This window comes from Tachypleus tridentatus, chromosome 10 (genome assembly GCF_004210375.1).
Source record: "Tachypleus tridentatus isolate NWPU-2018 chromosome 10, ASM421037v1, whole genome shotgun sequence".
NCBI lineage: Eukaryota > Metazoa > Arthropoda > Merostomata > Xiphosura > Limulidae > Tachypleus > Tachypleus tridentatus.
Window position 1 is genome coordinate 99520937 of NC_134834.1, and position 21083 is coordinate 99542019.

The 21083-nt window shown below is 34.3% G+C and overlaps 2 protein-coding genes across 4 annotated transcripts in view; one reads left to right on the top strand and one right to left on the bottom strand.

The window, feature by feature from the left end:
- Positions 1–16919, top strand: part of LOC143229946 (uncharacterized) — a 41277-nt gene extending 24358 nt beyond the window's left edge. For 2 of the 3 annotated variants that reach the window (XM_076462830.1, XM_076462832.1), the window contains exons 3-8: positions 4887–4987; positions 12222–12590; positions 12931–13113; positions 14335–14490; positions 14670–14751; positions 14980–16919. In XM_076462830.1, coding sequence (XP_076318945.1) covers positions 4887–4987; positions 12222–12590; positions 12931–13113; positions 14335–14490; positions 14670–14751; positions 14980–15052 — 964 coding nt within the window. In that variant the 3' untranslated portion in view covers positions 15053–16919. The remainder of the gene's footprint in view (positions 1–4886; positions 4988–12221; positions 12591–12930; positions 13114–14334; positions 14491–14669; positions 14752–14979) is intronic. The other variant, XM_076462831.1, reaches the window with a different exon arrangement.
- Positions 15449–21083, bottom strand: part of LOC143229955 (dystonin-like) — a 209110-nt gene continuing 203475 nt past the window's right edge. Inside the window, 4 exon segments of the mRNA XM_076462843.1 lie at positions 15449–16437; positions 17085–17247; positions 18134–18306; positions 20174–20291. Coding sequence (XP_076318958.1) covers positions 16169–16437; positions 17085–17247; positions 18134–18306; positions 20174–20291 — 723 coding nt within the window. The 3' untranslated portion in view covers positions 15449–16168.

Here is a 21083-nt window from a genome sequence, read left to right on the forward strand (position 1 = left end):
TCAAAAACCCAGAAACAACACAAACAGCGACAAAACAGAACTATAACAAAGTGAGAGTGTCTCACAAACCCAGAAACAACACAAACAGCGACGAAACAGAACTATAACTATAACAGAACTATAACAAAGTGAGAGTGTCTCACAAACCCAGAAACAACACAAACAGCGACAAAACAGAACTATAACAAAGTGAGAGTGTCTCACAAACCCAGAAACAACACAAACAGCGACAAAACAGAACTATAACAAAGTGAGAGTGTCTCACAAACCCAGAAACAACACAAACAGCGACAAAACAGAACTATAACAAAGTGAGAGTGTCTCACAAACCCAGAAACAACACAAACAGCGACAAAACAGAACTATAACAAAGTGAGAGTGTCTCACAAACCCAGAAACAACACAATCAGCGACAAAACAGAACTATAACAAAGTGAGAGTGTCTCACAAACCCAGAAACAACACAAACAGCGACAAAACAGAACTATAACAAAGTGAGAGTGTCTCACAAACCCAGAAACAACACAAACAGCGACAAAACAGAACTATAACAAAGTGAGAGTGTCTCACAAACCCAGAAACAACACAAACAGCGACAAAACAGAACTATAACAAAGTGAGAGTGTCTCACAAACCCAGAAACAACACAATCAGCGACAAAACAGAACTATAACAAAGTGAGAGTGTCTCACAAACCTAGAAACAACACAAACAGCGACAAAACAGAACTATAACAAAGTGAGAGTGTCTCACAAACCCAGAAACAACACAAACAGCGACAAAACAGAACTATAACAAAGTGAGAGTGTCTCACAAACCCAGAAACAACACAAACAGCAACAAAATAGAACTATAACAAAGTGAGAGTGTCTCACAAGCCCAGAAACAACACAAACAGCGACAAAACAGAACTATAACAAAGTGAGAGTGTCTCACAAACCCAGAAACAACACAAACAGCGACAAAACAGAACTATAATAAAGTGAGGTGTCTCACAAACCCAGAAACAACACAAACAGCGACAAAACAGAACTATAACAAAGTGAGGTGTCTCACAAACCCAGAAACAACACAAACAGCGACAAAACAGAACTATAACAAAGTGAGAGTGTCTCACAAACCCAGAAACAACACAAACAGCAACAAAACAGAACTGTAACAAAGTGAGAGTGTCTCACAAACCCAGAAACAACACAAACAGCAACAAAACAGAACTATAACAAAGTGAGAGTGTCTCATAAACCCAGAAACAACACAAACAGCAACAAAACAGAACTATAACAAAGTGAGAGTGTCTCATAAACCCAGAAACAACACAAACAGCAACAAAACAGAACTATAACAAAGTGAGAGTGTCTCATAAACCCAGAAACAACACAAACAGCAACAAAACAGAACTGTAACAAAGTGAGAGTGTCTCACAAACCCAGAAACAACACAAACAGCAACAAAACAGAACTATAACAAAGTGAGAGTGTCTCATAAACCCAGAAACAACACAAACAGCAACAAAACAGAACTATAACAAAGTGAGAGTGTCTCATAAACCCAGAAACAACACAAACAGCAACAAAACAGAACTATAACATAGTGAGAGTGCCTCATAAACCCAGAAACAACACAAACAGCAACCTAACAGAGTACCTCATAAACAGAGCAGACAGCAAACAATACCGTACGACAACTACATACACATCAAAGTACAAGATGGATGAAGGTTATAACACAATACATGTAAACAAGTAGCCGAATCTTTAAAGAAAAGTACGTGTGGTGAAAATGGTAAAACCACAGAAGTGGCTTCTTTTATCTAAACACGAAACATCCGTTTTTAAAATGTCTAGATACACGTAGAAAAATTCACTCGAAGCTCTAAAACAGCTGCACGTACTAAAACTATCTAACGTCAAAACACATACATCTGGCATACACCAATAAAGAAAGAGCAACACTAAGAGAGACACCCGATAAAAACACCATTATGTGGCTGCAGTATACAAATAAATAAACACCGATACATACCTCACTTCACGAGAAACTACACACATGTCAAATCTCCCGTAATTTCCTAAGTTTAACAGAACGTAGGACTGATCTCCCGGAATTCTAAAAATACTGTTCTTTTTCTAAACTAAAGCTCCACATAAAAAATGCACTGACTTTTCATATCGTTGTGAACAACAACCGATAAACATCGCCCGCAATACGATTGTTCCTTCTTATCTTTGCCGCCATAGAAGTATCTGGTTACCTTCGCCTAAAATGAACATTTCTGACCGACGATCACCTAACACACATACATGTCACAAGCCTATAAACACTCATCCAGAAGGAAGTGTGGTATCTTGTTGTTTAGTCAAGCTCCGTCTTATTTACAACCTGTGGAAAAAGTCCTGTGACTGTGAGAATGCTTCACTGAAGTAAAAGTGCATAATGCAATGAATAGCACGTGAACTAACTTAACTGTCCACCAGACTGAAAGAACACTAACATGTGTGTAAACAATCTGTAAAAAGTGAATTAGTGAAAGGGTCAGTGTTAATGTTCCTGTAGATGGGTTTATAGAGAAGCAGGAAGCAACTGAAAAGCCCAACGAACGCAATAGATCAAAATTTCGCACAGAACCAGTAAAAACGTGTCTTATGGTGATTAGTGCATTTGTCTCTGGATTGTTTGTTTGTTTGTTTTTAATTTCGCGCAAAGCTACTCGAGGACTATCTGTGTTAGCCGTCCCTAATTTAGTAGTGTAAGACTAGAAGGAAGGCAGCTAGTCATCACCACCCACCGCCAACTCTTGGGCTACTCTTTTACCAACGAATAATGGGATTGACCGTCACATAATAACTCCCCCACGGCTGGGAGGGCGAGCATGTTTGGCGCGACGGGGATCCGAACCCGCGACCCTCAGATTACGAGACGCACGCCTTAACACGTTTGGCCATGCCGGACCTTTGTCTCTGGAGAAATTGGACAAGAGCAGCTCGACGTAGCTATTTGGTTCAGTAAGATTTCATGGTAGACAAAGGATATACCTTTTGTGGCTATGGCGTCTTCTGGCAGTCAATGATGGATAGAACTGGCTGAATTGGCGAGCCAAGTGTATGTCTGACATAATCCAAAAAGAAATCGTCGAGGGATATTTGAATAGTCAATCCAAAAGAAGATAAAAACTCTTTCCCAGTACCGATCAGTTCATCAGTGTAAACCTTCGACTGCAGAACCGCCTTTCGGGATTTTACAGTAATGTTTACATATAGTATACACAGTTATGACTGAATCTACCCCAAGAACATCTTAAGGGCGGAGCAAGTGACGTGAGTGGCTAATTGTCTGACGTACGTGCAAGGCCCAAAGACCTAACCCCTTAGGTGATAAAAATCACGTAAACTGCAGCTGTTTTTCCCCTCATTTTTCTCTTACAAAGGTGTATAAAAGCAGCATTTCAGGTCAAGCATCTTCCACCTCCAAGTCTTCTGGGGGGAGGGGGGGTCAAGGGTAGGATTACGACTTACAAGGCTAAAATCCGTGGTTTGGTTCCCGTGATAGACGGATAGCCCATTGTGTAGCTGTGTATTAAAATCACATAAGAACAACAGTTGCTTCTCCGTGGCCCACAGGTAAGTCTGAAGGTTTATAAACTTAGGCTTAGATCCTCGCAGTGGGCATAAATCAGCTAGCTCGTTGTGAACTTTACGCATAACAACAAATCTCCCATAAGTCGCTGGCCAAGAGGTCTTTCTTCAATACAAATGCTCATCAGTGGCTAGACGATGAGAAAGAAAATATCCTATGAAGTACTATTTCATATACTACTTTAGATGTTATTTTACATGCCTTTGATTTTGATAAACTAAATGGAATTTGGAAGCAAATTGCAAAAACATCTACAGTTAACATGGTTTCTATAACAGTTATAAGTGCACATTGCTAAAAGCGATAAAACAGTGAATTAACTTCAAACTTTAGTATTTCTACGAGGACGTTTAGATATATATTTTCATCTGTGAAAAGTAAGCTTGTAAGTGGTGTGAGGCCGAACAATAATAAAACTAATTAGCTAGCATTTCCGTCAAGTGAAGGTTATCTATTTTCAACTTAAAAGTAATTTGTGCCTTGTGGACCTAGACCCTTAATAAAGTATTCATTTCCAGACCAGATAGAAGACTGAATATTGATAGTGAATCTGTAATTTTTTTTGTATGTAAATAATTATTTGTAATAACTATTAGCAATAACAATTAGTATAAATTATTTTTTCATTTTATATTAAAATATATTTGTGTTAAGAAAGAAAATTATCACTCTTGTTGGCAAATATCATAATTAACTTCTAAACTAAAATTAAAATTTTTGATCATTGAAATCGTAATATGTAACGTACGTAAAGTATTGGGTTGAGGAATAATTCGTGAGCGTTTTTTCAAGTTAAAAAAAATATTCATAAATGAAACGCTTTCGCAAAATATTTCATGTCATTTGGTAGATAATTTTTTGCTCTAATAGATGGTGTGTTTGATTTTCATATGTCTTTAATTTTTGCTTTCATTTTCAGCTCATTAAATGGAATGTCAAGTGGACAAAATCGAGCATTTTCGACATCATCTGCTTTTCGCATTTAATTTTTTGCAATTTCGTTTAAAACAATGCATACTATATACCTAGGTATTACATGAAATAAAGTATCATAATAAATGTTTTGGGTGTAATGTGTTCATGCATTGAAGTATTGTATAGTCTTGCATGTAATGCTGGAATGAAATTATTTAAAAACGCTGGAGAACACGGTGTGATAGGGATATCTCTTCTCGATGGTAAGTGGACTTTAACGCTAAATAAACACCAGAGCACAGAAAGAAGAAACTAATGAACCTCCTTTTTATTTCTAGATGCTCGGGAAATAAAACATGTAGCTACAACTACGAAAATTACGACATGAGGACATGTATAGGCACTGGAGCTGTCATCGTTAAGTTTGTGTGTGTACAAAGTAAGTTTTTTTTTTTTATCATAAATTCATAATGTTTTGCACCGTTCTGTGATTCATTCTCAGTCTACACGTTCAAATTAAGTTCATTTATTGAGCATAGGATAATTAATTTTATAATTCACTGACCATCTTGTAATTATCAGAAAGTAACCTGTGAAACCTTGACCTTTCGACTGAAGAACAGAAATTGGAGGGACAGCGTACACTAGGTTTAATATTACTTGGAGAGAGAGAGAGATGGGTGGGGGGTAGTGTAAGTGATATAATCACCCAGACAGCAGAAAGTAACATATTGAACAGCCTACTACTCAATCTGTGACCCAGACAGCAGAAAGCAACATATTGAATAGCCTACTACTCAATCTGTGATTGTAGTTGACTGATGTAAGTGTTTAACGGACAACCAGACAGACAAAGATAGCTGGGAATTAATTAACAAACAACTTAAAACGTTCTTACTGCTTATCACAAAGACTTAGGTAATTACCAATTCAGTGTTTTCTTTTTAAAATAAAAGTCAGCAAAAAGAAACTGGTTATTGTTAATTAAAATGACCCTGCATTTGTATCATAGTGTTTTTGTTTTATCATTACAGATGTTAAGGTAGGTTCATCAGTATTTCATGTGTGTTAAAGTGAGCTTGTTTTAGGTTATGTTTCTCATTACTGATACTATGAATAAAATTTCCTCCTCACATGTACATGTATCATTATATTCTTGGAAACATTAAAGTTAATTGGTATAATGGAAATCTTTTTTTCCTAGCTATTTTCTGGTTCATTAAGTATACGTTGATGCATATCACAGATAAAATTAAATGATTCTCTATGCTGGAGATGTACCTAAGATAACAGTTTGATTGAAACACCTTGAACCATGAGAATTTGGCTAACGTCTGAAAGCCACACCTAGACATACTACTTGTCTATTTATGTGTGTGTAGATGTTTATACGTAAATGTCATCGTAATTAGTGCCTCCAGCACACTGGGGGTTGGAATGCTAACTTTAAGAGGTGAGTTTCATCATACTTACATCTAAACAGTAGCACTTTATTTTTATTATTATTTTTTATTTTATTTTTCATCCTTTTATGTTTGTCTTTTTCTTATTTCAACTTGGGAGAGCAGTCATCTTCCCACAACTGTCTGCAGGCAATGAATGGTGATATAGATGTGGGACGTTGTGGGCTTGAGCACCCACATCTCGCTCTCATAATTTCTAATCTTCTCATGTGAGACTAGCAAATAAGAGGTTAAGACTGATAAATGGTGTATCCCCACTGCAATGTGGGTCCTGCTTCTGCAGCGACCTTCAAAACCTAAGATACATTTTATAATCCCATGTTGTAGCTTGTACTCTAGGACTTTTTTTTTTAAATGCAGCATATTTTGTTTAATTTTAATGTGTTTTGTTTTGGCTTAAACATTTATGGTTATAATACATAATTTTATATACACTTACATGTATGTGCATGTTTTTTGGAAAGAGTTATGTCTTCATTGTATTTTTTAAGTGTCTGTAATTTCAGTGTTTAATTATTACAATGATTATCACTGAAGACAGATTTCAACCACCACCGGGTAAGTTCACTGCTTACTGTGATTGTTAAAATAAAAACAAATTCAAAAGTGTAAGAACATCAAAATTTCATCTTTTTTTCTCAGCAGGAGTATGAAAGATAATACATGAGGAAATATGAATAGTATGTCCACTAAAGGACTGACCAGTCTTACAGTAAGGAGGTTTATAGTGTGAGATTTAGGAAGAGTGATGTAATAGAACATGATAGAACATGTGATAAAATTTGGGAGAAGAAAAACCAATCTATCATATAAGAAGAGGTATATAATTGAACATTAGTAAAGACTATGGATAGAAAATAACCAATCACATGATAGAAAGTTTACAATGCAACATGTAGGAAAAGTGGGGGAGAAAAGAAAACTGTCCATTCTTATGGGAAAGAGGATTTCTAGTGTGACATGCCATAAAGATGTTGGGAAATAAATTAGTGAATCATAAGACAAAGACAACTTGTGGAGGGAAAAAAAAATTAAAAATTGAAGGGAAATAAACTAGTCAGTTTCACAGGATTTGGTGAAATAACATGTGGTAAAGGAGTTGAGAATTAAATTGGCCAATCATGTGACAAAGAGTGTTTGTAGAGAGGCTTACTAAAAAAGGTGTTGGGAAGTAAACTGGCCATTCGTGTGACAAGGAGTGTTTGTAGAGAGGCTTACTAAAAAAGGTGTTAGGAAGTAAACTGGCCAATCATGTGACAAGGAGTGTTTGTAGAGAGGCTTACTAAAAAGGTGTTAGGAAGTAAACTGGCCAATCATGTGACAAGGAGTGTTTGTAGAGAGGCTTACTAAAAGGTGTTAGGAAGTAAACTGGCCAATCATGTGACAAGGAGTGTTTGTAGAGAGGCTTACTAAAAAAGGTGTTAGGAAGTAAACTGGCCAATCGTGTGACAAGGAGTGTTTGTAAAGAGGCTTACTAAAAAAGGTGTTAGGAAGTAAACTGGCCATTCATGTGACAAGGAGTGTTTGTAGAGAGGCTTACTACATTACTAAAAAGGTGTTAGGAAGTAAACTGGCCATTCATGTGACAAGGAGTGTTTGTAGAGAGGCTTACTAAAAAAAAGTGTTAGGAAGTAAACTGGCCATTCATGTGACAAGGAGTGTTTGTAGAGAGGCTTACTAAAAAGGTGTTAGGAAGTAAACTGGCCAATCGTGTGACAAGGAGTGTTTGTAAAGAGGCTTACTAAAAAAGGTGTTAGGAAGTAAACTGGCCAAATCATGTGACAAGGAGTGTTTGTAAAGAGGCTTACTAAAAAAGGTGTTAGGAAGTAAACTGGCCATTCATGTGACAAGGAGTGTCTGTAGAGAGGGTTACTAAAAAAGGTGTTAGGAAGTAAACTGGCCAATCATGTGACAAGGAGTGTTTGTAGAGAGGCTTACTAAAAAAGGTGTTAGGAAGTAAACTGGCTAATCATGTGGCAAGGAGGATTATTAAGACTTTTATCAAAATAAAGCACAAAACAACATTTCGACCTTCTTAGGTCATCATCAGGTCAAAACATTGTTCTCTATTTTGGTAAAAGTGTTAATAGTCATACCAGCTGTCTTGAGATACATTTTTACTTCAGGTGGGTTTCACGAAGAAGGATTATGATTGGTGTTGGATGATAAAATGAACCAAGATCCCAGTGACTCAGCAAGAAGTCTCATAGCTTACAACTTTGAAATTTAGGTTTTAATACTGTGGTGAGAAGAGTTTAGATAAGTGTCTGGGCAGATATATGTGTAAGAACAAACAAAGCAGCAAATTCAATATTCAGTAATGACTTGGGGTATAAAATAAAAATACAAGTTCTACCTGTGATCAAATAAACAGTTTGAAGAGACATTGAAGTGACTGGACTGAAAGTACAGAAAAAATATGAATATTAATTTTTAAATAAAAAGTATATGTTAAAATTTTAAAAAATATTTCAAACATCAGAAACTCTATGGAGAATTATATAATTTTTAAAATCTCAAGTTTCAAAATTAATGCCATTTTGTGAGATGGTTTTCAGGGATCATATGATTTAAGCCACTGTATTTAAAACCAGTGTCTAAAGTTATTCTTAAATAACTGGTAAATCAGTTAGGTGTTGAATGAAGGTTCTTCAAGTATTAATAATTCCAGCTTTACACATTATTTAGCTGTGTGAACTAGATGTTGAATGAAGGTTCTTCAAGTATTAATAATTCCAGCTTTACACATTATTTAGCTGTGTGAACTAGATGTTGAATGAAGGTTCTTCAAGTATTAATAATTCCAGCTTTACACATTATTTAGCTGTGTGAACTAGATGTTGAATGAAGGTTCTTCAAGTATTAATAATTCCAGCTTTACACATTATTTAGCTGTGTGAACTAGATGTTGAATGAAGGTTCTTCAAGTATTAATAATTCCAGCTTTACACATTATTTAGCTGTGTGAACTAGGTGTTGAATGAAGGTTCTTCAAGTATTAATAATTCCAGCTTTACACATTATTTAGCTGTGTGAACTAGATGTTGAATGAAGGTTCTTCAAGTATTAATAATTCCAGCTTTACACATTATTTAGCTGTGTGAACTAGATGTTGAATGAAGGTTCTTCAAGTATTAATAATTCCAGCTTTACACATTATTTAGCTGTGTGAACTAGATGTTGAATGAAGGTTCTTCAAGTATTAATAATTCCAGCTTTACACATTATTTAGCTGTGTGAACTAGATGTTGAATGAAGGTTCTTCAAGTATTAATAATTCCAGCTTTACACATTATTTAGCTGTGTGAACTAGATGTTGAATGAAGGTTCTTCAAGTATTAATAATTCCAGCTTTACACATTATTTAGCTGTGTGAACTAGATGTTGAATGAAGGTTCTTCAAGTATTAATAATTCCAGCTTTACACATTATTTAGCTGTGTGAACTAGATGTTGAATGAAGGTTCTTCAAGTATTAATAATTCCAGCTTTACACATTATTTAGCTGTGTGAACTAGATGTTGAATGAAGGTTCTTCAAGTATTAATAATTCCAGCTTTACACATTATTTAGCTGTGTGAACTAGATGTTGAATGAATTCATCAAGTATTAATAATTCCAGCTTTACACATTATTTAGCTGTGTGAACTAGATGTTGAATGAATTCTTCAAGTATTAATAATTCCAGCTTTACACATTATTTAGCTGTGTGAACTAGATGTTGAATGAATTCTTCAAGTTGCATTGCAAAAATGTAACTGTTAACTCGATATTATTGATTAAAAGCCATTTTCGATGTTACTGCTGTGCACATAGTCTTCAATACAAAAGATGTTCAACATCTTTGTTATAATTTAGTTGTTTGCTAGCTAATCAGGATGATGATACTAATACTAGAGTTAGAAAGATCAGGAAACAACAAGTTCACCAGTGCATTTACTTGACTACTTTTAAAGATCTGAGAAACCTGGCTTATACAGTTATTATCAAGTCCAACCAGGCCAAAGAAACAGTGAAGAACTAGCTAAGTATCAAGAATTAGGATGTTTAGCTGGGAATACAGCTATGAAGTTGGATTGCTGCCACTTGAAGAACCTTCATTAAACACTATCTGAAAGCTTATTGAATCATCTTGAGTAACACTGGTTTTACAGCTACAATAGTTTGACTCCATTTGATAATGATAGATGGAAAACTGCACTGAGAGATTAATATAGAAGATGAATTGATACAAACAGTTTCAAAAGAAGAAGGTTACTTCACTCTACGAGACTTCTTTACACTTGATGATGTGTGGGTGTTCGACATTGAAGAAGAGTGCATATTGGGAAACAATTTCATTTGGAGACATGGATGGAAGATTAGGCTAACTTCAAACGTTTGTAAAGTCTATGACCAGAAAATCATAGTGTGCTACATGGCAATTACTACCCCACAGGTTAAACTTCTATTGACAATAACGAGGATAGTCACTGTTCCACTCAGAAGTGGCATACTCATATCAGGAATTATTTGTAATAAATCTTCATCTAGTGACAGGGTCATAATCAGGCCCTCTCACAGTTTCAGAGAGGTCAAGCCACTGCTCTCTTTTGAGGCTCCTGGCTATAATAAAAACAAAAATGATGATACATGAAATCAAAATAAGACAATTCTTTGCCAAAAAGGAAAAGTGAAGCATAATTTGAATATTTAATTTGTATATATAATTTGCAGCTCTAAGTTCAAAGTGTGTCACATTTTGGTTTGATGTGGAAGGCACATAAAAACAAGTCAGAAAACTTAACAAATGCAACAAAAAAAAAAACACCCTAAAAACAAATGTCTAAATTTGCAGCTTCTTTTGAGCTTAAGCACTAGGTCAACTGCCCTTTTGTTGGCCTTAGGCATAGTGGAACCAAACATTATGGCATGTCTCGAGGGTTGATGTTTGGAAGAGCTCTTTTGTATCTTAAGAACAAAGATGCCAATTGTGACTTTACCCATGAAAGACTTAAATTAATTTGTGATAAAATGTAAAGTCACTAAGATGTTAATGCTGATAAGACAATTTCATCAAAGTAACATAGTGTGACTAACCAATCACTGTCACAAAAATGAATGAACTCCAAAGTAAACCAGGTGTTGAGAAGAACCAAATGTTGTTCTTAAAAGAATCAATGGTTTGACTTACTGAATTCAAGGTGACAGGATGAAGGTCATCCACAGTGATCTTCTTTAGAGGTATATTAGTGAGAGAACAGCCAAAGATGAGTTTGTCAGCAGAAAGTCAAGCAGTTGAATAGTTCAAGGTTTTTATTATGGTCACTTCCAGAGGATCAGTAAAGACAGTACCACTTGATGGGGCAGCTACTGATGATAAGGAACAAAAGCTAATTGTATGGGCCTTAAAAGAGGAAAAACTCCAAAAAGACTTAGTGTACTGTTTTATTTGTCATTTAGGACTGTTCAAGCAACTTTACAAACTGGGAAGGGGACCAGTGTATTAAGCTATATTTTAGTTATTTGCCAGAAGGAGATGTTAACTAGGATGGTGATATTAGGTTTATAAAGATCACAAAAATAGTTCTTGAGCACCTAGAAATTTCATTGAATTTAGAGAACTGAGAGTACATTGAAAGTATGGGTAAACAGTGTATGTTGGTCATTGAGAATTTGAAGCATTCAGTTCAGTGTTTCAGTGAAAGTTATCACATCTGTGCTGCTACTCGGTTTCTTATGAGTTGTTTATCTATTAAAACTAATGAAAGCATCCACATGTCTTGCAGATTATAATAAAAGTTGTACATGAGGTGAAGCCTACTTTTAGTTGCAGTTTATGTTGTGATGTTTATTCATGAAATTAGGCCTAAAAGTGAAAATGGCTCAAACATTATTGAATTTAATTAATTATCTTTACATGAACTCTTTCACAATATTTTCACCAAATAATTCAAAAGAATCCATCTAGTAACAGATTACTTTACAACAGTATTCTTAAAACGAAATAATACTAGTTGGTGTTCCAATGGTTAGGCCTACAAAGTGTTGATTAAGAGAAAATAAGAAAGCAGTATAACCAACTGATGTTAAATCATGCCATCTTCTCATTTATAAATTACAAAGTTCTTTTAAAACTGCTGCTTTTTATCAATTAATTAATTATATTACTAAATTTAATGTTTTTCATCTTTACAACAGAAACATTTGGTGATTTAATTTTCCCTCACAGAATCCCAACTTCAGAGTTTCTGTAATGTTGGTGTTAGAGAACAAACAGGTTACATCTCATCTCCAGGATTTCCTTACTTCTATCCCCAGCTGGACAGATGTACATGGAACATTACAGGTGGTGAGGGCCAGAAAGTTGTGGCACAAGTTTTGGATATTTCTACCATTCCACCTCAACAACATTACAGTCAGGCTGTGTGTGATAATAATCTGTCTTTGATGGACACTGATGATAGGAAGCTGATAACAACTTGTGGGGGGGACACACTGGACTTCTTGAAGCAAGTAGAGAGCCATGGTAACATTTTGAGGGTCAACTTTCACACTGCTCACTTTAACCCATTTCGAGGATTTCTTCTCAGATACCAGTGTAAGTGGTCTTTCACATTTGGGTGTACAGTCCACAGGGACACCAGTGTAAATTGTCTTGTGTCTCTGTCCTACAATGTCACACAACACTAATGGTAGTCAGGTACCAGAATCTCTTGATTTTAGTTGCTGGTCCATGCATGCATGAAAATGACTTTAATAAGATTGTTTTAGATCCCAGTATACTAATAAGCTGATTTTGTATAAACGTTTGAATTGCTCCTTAAACAATAATTTTAAGGAAGACAATTATTCTTGGCTGAACTTTAAGTATTTTTTAGTTTACACATTTTCAACTATTGTGAACAAGTTGTTTCACTAACTCTCTCCATCTGTTTCAGTAAAGAACTGTCCTACTATTCCTCCTCCAAAGTTGGGGTATCTTCACCACCGAAATGAAAGCTTAGCTGTTTATGTATGCTACAGAGGCCATGTATTCAATGATTCACTGGTAAACTCACAAACAATATTATGTATTGATGGAATTCACTGGAATACTACTTTATCCACTTGTATCCGTAAGTGTAGGTTAAGTATGTCTATCTTCATACAGAGTAATACTACTTTACCCACTAGTATCCGTAAGTGTAGGTTAATTGTTGAGTATATATGTATCTTCAGACAGAGTAAAGAAAACAAAACTTTATATTTATTTATATGTCTTTTGTATTAATGTTCTATTAAACATTTTTGTGGATAGTTAAAATTAGATTTGAAGTAAAATTCTTCTATTTTTTTAAAGTTAGTACTCAGTGAGTTTGACATGTTGGTAAAGAAATTGTTTGCAGAATTTGTATCAAAACAAACTATATAATATTTAAATTTGGTAATAAAAATTAAAAATAATTATTTCAAAGAAAATAACTGAAGTAGGAAATGCTAAGGTTTCAAAGTATATAGTATTTCATGCTTGAATGTGAATAAATATTACAAATTCTAAAATGGAAATGAAAACAGTCATATTTTATAAAATGTACCTTTTTCTGAAAACCTACAACCTTCCTAAGGTTTTAACATATTCTTCAAGTTATCTTACGGTTTAGATGACATTTCACAATAAACTTAAGATGTTTTCTAATTGTGAAACTGATTTTGTTACGTAGGTTCTCATCATGTTCGGTACTTCAAAAACCATTCTGATGATATCTGTACATATTGTTAGTATAAGATCTTAGTCAGTAAGCACAGGTTTACTCTGTGATGATAGAAGGTACTTACTGGTTACGTGCATTAATAAATTTAAACTTGCTGCGAGTTTACTGAAAAGTCTCTTTTAATTCAAAACACCTTGTGACAAAATGTTACAATTGTGTTAGCAGTTAGAGTTGATTGAAAAATAAGTTAATTCTGGGTGAAGCAGTTGTCTGGCATGCAGGAGGTGCAAAGTGTGTAATGTGAATTGAGGAGATAAGAAATGTGAAATCATCAGAGGTGTACAATTATGAAAAATTATGTATGTACCATTTGATTTGGTCACCAAAGATTAAGTTTTATCTGCAATTTAAGAAAATCTGACATCTTATATCCATCAACATTATCTGAGAGTTTATAATGAAAAACCTAAACATTGTTTTAATTAGAGATTCATTGGGTCAGTTCTTGAACTTATCACCTGCCATTATTTAGAAACTGTCAGTTCGAATTTGTTAGATATGCTAGTTTTACCACAATGGAAAAGTACTGTGATACTGATTTATAAAGAAACTAACAACAGAAGTAAACTTCATCTAACTTGTTTTTTACAGCAATAGAAGACCAAAAAGAAGAAGACAGAAGCAAACTTCAACTGATTTCCAACAATCTGACCATGACTAATGACCAACCAGTCATTATTGATTCGGTCAGTGATGACCCCCCAACAGATCTAGTTCCTGAGTATGATCAAAGTTCATTAATAGTAGGTAGGTAGTAATTTAATTTTTGTTTGTAAATACGGATCTGTAGATTCAGTTTTGTATATGCTACAATCAAAGTTCATAACCAGTAGGTAGGTTATCTTTGTTTGTTAATACAGAAACTACACAATTTTAAATTTCTTTTGTTTATCCTGCAGTATAAGGTTTTTTTTCTTGTTTCACAGACATCTGGGTGCCCTCTATCTTAATGATAGCCCTTCTTGTTGGAAATATCATAATTGTGGTCATCATTCTAAAACTACGTCGGTAAGATCTTTAATATCCATCCATAAACTGTAATTCTTTGGTATCTCTTAAATATACTTAATGATTTTGGCCATATCCACCAGAACTTCATTTACTATATATATTGTTGACCACCTTACAGGTCAAACACCATTTTTATTTATGCATGTTTGATTTACTTTCATAGTTTTTACTTACATATACAACTTTGTATTAGGAGTGAAAATATTATATTTAAATTTTTCATAGAAAGAACAAGGCAGCAGAAAAGTATGAGTTTGAACCTTCACCTTTGGTGGATCCAGCACCTTCAGAAGTTTAAACATTGTTGGGAAGTACGACTAAATCCATTTTTAAGATATTTCTGTGGTTATGCTGTCTCTTCTGGAGTTTGTAACTTTTGTTAATGGTTAGATAGTTTTGTTGTACATTTAATGTGAAATATAAAAATGTTTAAAACAAAGTTAACCATGTACATCAAAACATGAGAATCTTGTTTGGTTAAACGTTGGAAGAAGACTTCAGTTAAGTAATTTGGTTTTTATAAAGGAACAAATTAGAAAGTGCATGTTTTGCACTTCCTACTGTTGACTTAAACATCCTGTAGTAGGGTTTCATCTTCCATTACAAATGATTATTCCAATACCCATGAAACTCTATATTACAGCATGACAAAAGTTTAATGTGCTGTATATATAGTTCATAAATGACAGCATGCTTAAACAGAGTGAATATCTTTATTTGAAAGAAAAATATTATTATTATTACATTTAATAAAACCACTAATTAAATACAGACTTAGGTTATGGTAATCCCTACCACAGCATTAATAACTTAGATCAAGTGGAAAAGCTTTATATAGTTAAGGTTACTTGTATCGCATACAACATCCAGTCTTTAGATTCTTGGCACATAATCGAGTACACAATAATCAACTTAGTATCTTTTATCTAATGCTCTATTTTTAACTGCATCTAACACAAAAGCAGTACATGGCTAGTAATTTATTATTCACAAAACACTCAAGTAGTACTTACATAACACTGATCTACTTAACATGCTAACTTTGATTGTTGACCATTAAGGTTGAGATTCTCACATTTAACTAATGAACTGAAGCCAATACTTACAATTAGTTTCAACAATGCCATGATAAAAATAAACTACCTACAAGGCATGTTAACGATTTACTACAGCATAAAAATTTACAGTTTTGAATAAACATCAAGAGAAACTTACGTTGATGGAATGTTAAGTTGACACAAGAATTACATGAACAGTTAGTGGGGCAAGCACAACCACTTAAAAGTTATTACCTTCACCAGTAGAAACTTAACCTTTGAGAAAAGGCATTAAGTAGTTGTGGCATTAGGGTTAATGCGAGATGGATTCACTACTGTAGAATTACATCAATCACTGGACAGTCTTCACTTCAATCCTACTTCCAGCGTTCTCGACCCTTGGTATCAGGCTGTCTCCTAGGTGATGCAGTGGAAGATGATCTTCTCACTGTAGGAATCTTGGTAGGTGGAGTGCCTTTAGTTCCTGTGGGAGTGGAGGAGACAGTGGGGTTTCGTACTCTGGTGGTACTGCTTGATCGCCTTCGCCCGCGATACGCTTCCACGCTCTCTGCCGAGAGGTCACTTCCTGCTCGACTGGGGGGTCGACTGTTGCTTCGGCTTGGAGGACGACTAGACGACTTGGAACCTGTTATACATTAGGGCATATTCTAATCGTAAATCATTTTTTTATACACATTTGATTTTATAATTATGCTACTGAAAATGCTGAAAAAGCCCTTTCTAATGTACATCTTGAACAACAGAGTAGGTTCACTGAGTTACCTACTGAACTAAATAATTCAAAAATAATTTCATTTGTTACAGATACCCAGGTTATATTTTAGTGCTTTAATACTAGCACAATGGGTCCAAGTACCCTGCTCTATTATTTATCTCATAAACAGTAACAGTGGTTCCAAGTACCTTGCTTGCCTACATATTCCATTAATTCTAACAGTGGGTCCAAGTACCCTAATTGTCTCAGTAACTGTAACATTCTAGTAAATTTAGGATTAGTATTTCTCATGCTGCCATCGTGAAGTAATTTCATAAAGTTTATGTAAAGTATAAAAAAAAGTCTACAATAAATTTATTTCTAAAGCTTCTAAGTAATGTAATAGTTCAAAACTGTGATATATTTTTTGATTTAGAAATCACAATTTATTTAATTATCATATTCATATATAAATCAAAACATGAAGGTTCAGTTCTAGACATGAGACTACACTTGATAAAATTGTTAACAATGTTAATAAACAGAACAACTGATATCACTACAAACAAAGTAACTACCAGGTGTCAGTCGGTTTGGAGTTGTGGGTGTGCGTGTTCTACCAGATCTTCCAGACTGGTCTCCTTCATGACAATTGGAGCTATTCAAATCTGTGGTGCTGCCCGTTGTTCCTGAAGCACGTCTCTGACGAATGGGTACACTTCTTTCACTTTTTTCACGGATCTATAAAAACAAAAATCATATTTCACAATAATAAAGCATCATTCTATAAACAACTTATTTTATGGAAAGTAATAAACTTCTATGGTTTTCAGAGTACTTTCCAACAATTACTTAAGAAAATGAGTTAACTTCAAATAATGAGGAAGTTGATCTGAAGATGTGAAACAGATAGGAGGTGGTTAGGTTATACAAATGCAAGGGTGACAAAACAAGCAACAGGCAAATAATGGAATGTGTTATGAATATTACAAATGAAACCATGCATGAATATAGCACAAATAAACCAGATTAGCTGAAGAGAGTGCCAACACAGGGAGCAGCCAGAAACAGTAAAGGAAGACACAAACAAAGGCAAGCATGTCTTGTGCATCTACAAACGAAAGACGACTGCAAAATACAGCACATCAGAAGAAGAATATTTATCAAAAACAACAAAAGTTAGCCATAAACGTGAAGACAGCAGAGAAACGATTCAGTCTGTTATTACACAGATGGAAAAGGATACATGATGTCAAGTCATTCAGAATATAGAAGGAAACAGGGATATGTAAAGTGTTTAGACTAAAGTAAAACATTTGAAACAAACTCACATTCTAAAATCAGATGAATTCAACCAAATTAGTGTACAGCAACTTTGGTTAGAGAGAAACATGAAGTGAAAATGCATCATATTTAAATTTATGTGATGTATCATTTTATTTTGACAACAGTTCATCAAACTGTGGGGCTCATTTTGAAGTCTATTTTATTTTATTCTTGAATACTTTTTCTATCAGTTCATGTGGAAGATGTCTAGGTATACTTGTGATGAGAAGCTAGACATTTTGTCCAACAAAAAACATTTCTTAGTGTTTACTGTAATCATATTAAGTGAAGGATATCAAACCTTAGTGATAGGACCAGTAGCAGACAAGGGAGCAGAGCGGCCAACCGAGCTACCGCTCTGGGAGGACTGAGAAGCATTAGGACTGGTCTTGGGTTTAAATGGTGACAGTGACTGGCTGACTCCTTGGGCCAGAATAAACTGTTCTCTCAGCTCCAAGTTGGTGCGTCCTTTAGCTACAAGAAATTCAGCATGCAAAACATAAAACAGCCAAACTAATGCTGATCTTTAAATCATAAAACTGGTACAGATAACTAATAAGTGCTGCTCAAGCAAAAATATATAAAATAACAAATCAAACAGCAACGTTTAGAAAACAAGACTGTTATAAAACAATAATTCTTGGTATACACTGGAATCGACCCATGCTGTGTTCCATCTTACATGCATTCTTATAACATATAAAGCAAACAAGATTGATCAAAATCGATTTCTAGTGTATTGACAAATTAAGTAACATTCCACATTATGTGCAATACCAGTTAAGTTGATATATCACTTAAAAATGGCATTATTTATTTGATGAAACCACATAAATTACACAAACATCTGTTTTCATTAGCAAGTATAATTTATCACACCAAATTTCATGCACTGTAAAACAAACGGTTTAACAATGTACATATTTCAAACAAAAACCACACACCTCAGGGAAAGCTTAGTAATAACATAAAATTAAGATGAAAACATCTTGTAAAGATGATCCACAAGGAAAGTGCTGTTCAATGAGTAAGAAACAGGCTTAACTTTAAACATGATCAGGATCTCATGCATCATTAATATGGAGGTTTTTTTCCAGTCACAGAGGAGAGACAAACACTTCAAAGCCACATCATAAAAAAAACATCTTGTGTTACAGAATATTAACAGATGTTGGAAGCTTTTTTGTCGTAGTGCCTAATTTGGTATATCCTACATGCTAAGCCTAAAAAGTGTCTATGGTGAAACATGGAACTGGTGCGTATGAAAACTCCATACATATTTTGTTTGGTATTTAGTAAAATTGTGTAGGTAAGACATAAAACTACTTCCTTTTGTTTCTTTGTAAAGTGTGCTATTTATCCTGATTCATAAACAAAACTATATTGCTGCTTCTTTTTTGGCTGACTTGCTATTACAGGGTGGCTAAGCTACTATAAAATGTTCACTTCAAATAATAAGTAATAAAGTTTCTTAGATGAAACCCACTTGAATTAAACTACCCATTCCAGCAGTCTTCAGAATACAAAGTTGAAATAAGAAAGATCAGGTAAGACTTTATGAATAATTCCACCATTTTCACTAACTAAATATAATTCTAATTTGTGAAAAGGCCAGGGAAGATCATTGTTCAGTAAACAGTTTAGAAGGAGACTAAATGGGACACATTTCTTGGTACATGCTAGAAGCATAACTTTAGCACAAGTCTGTGCAATTTTGAGATGTGGTTTGGTAAAGAAAGATAACATACTGTTTGATGGGAATAGGATTTGGTACAGACATTGTTCATGGTGCTCAGGACAAAAAACCACAGCCTTATATTTTACCTGTACATTTCAGTTGAGAAAAATTTCTGTTTATTCTTGTCACTTTCTCCAAGGATGCTACATAGCAAAAAGAGAGACAAGTCATAGCTATCAATTTGTCATTGTGTGTATCCACATGTCTAAACAAATATCAGTTGCACATTAACACTTCTCGTGTGAACAATGCTGGTATTCCGAGGTAGACATATAGCTGATAAACACTGTTCTTATGGTGTTTCATATCAACATATTTATTGTTCTATATTACTCACAAATGTAGGAATGAGGATACATAAGAATTAATTTTCACTATATCAGTTTTTCATTAACTTATATATTTATGAGTAGTAATAACTACATGTAAATAAAACACAAACAACACATTAAAAAAATAAAACTATGACAAAAACAAGTAAAAGTATAATAAATACAGCTTCAAGCAGATAATTCTGTCTCATTCATTTTAAAATTACAATCAACAGAAATGTACAAAAATATTCCACAACACATACTATTTTAACATAATAAAAAGTGTTACCTCGGCATGGGTCATTCTTTACCAAGAATTCATCTAATGCAACCCATCCACCACCCACACGCACCATAACAGTACTACGCAAGATACGAACAAGTCGAAGTTTCTGGGAATCTCCAAACTGTAAAAAAATAGATATAAAATTAACAACAGATATTGAGGTTCAACTTGATAACCTCTTGGTCTTACATCATTTGTGGTAAGTCTGATGATTCACAAATATCTAACAGTAGAACACAAACATACTTAGTGTAACTGGTGATTACTGGTACATAATAATAGTGTGACTAACGACTACTGTAACAGCACAACAACTAACAAACTTAGTGTAACTGGTGATTACTGGTACATAATAATAGTGTGACTAATGATTACTGTAACAGAAGAACAATTAAGAGACTTAGTGTAACTCGTGATTACTGGTACATAATAATGTGAATAATGACTACTGTAACAGAAGAACAATTAACAGACTTAGTGTAACTGGTGATTACTGGTACATAATAACAATGTGACTAATGACTACTGCAACAAAAGAACAATTAAAAGACACTGTAAATGGTGATTACTGGTACATAATAATAGTGTGACTAATGATTACTGCAACAGAAGAACAATTAACAGACTTAGTGTAACTGGTGATTACTGGTACATAATAATAGTGTGACTAAGGATTACTGTAACAGAAGAACAATTAACAGACATAGTGTAACTGGTGATTACTGGTACATAATAATAGTGTGACTAACGATTACTGCAACAGAAGAACAATTAACAAACTTAGTGTAACTGGTGATTACTGGTATATAATAATAGTGTGACTAACGATTACTGCAACAGAAGAACAATTAACAAACTCAGTGTAACTGGTGATTACTGGTATATAATAATAGTGTGACTAACGATTACTGCA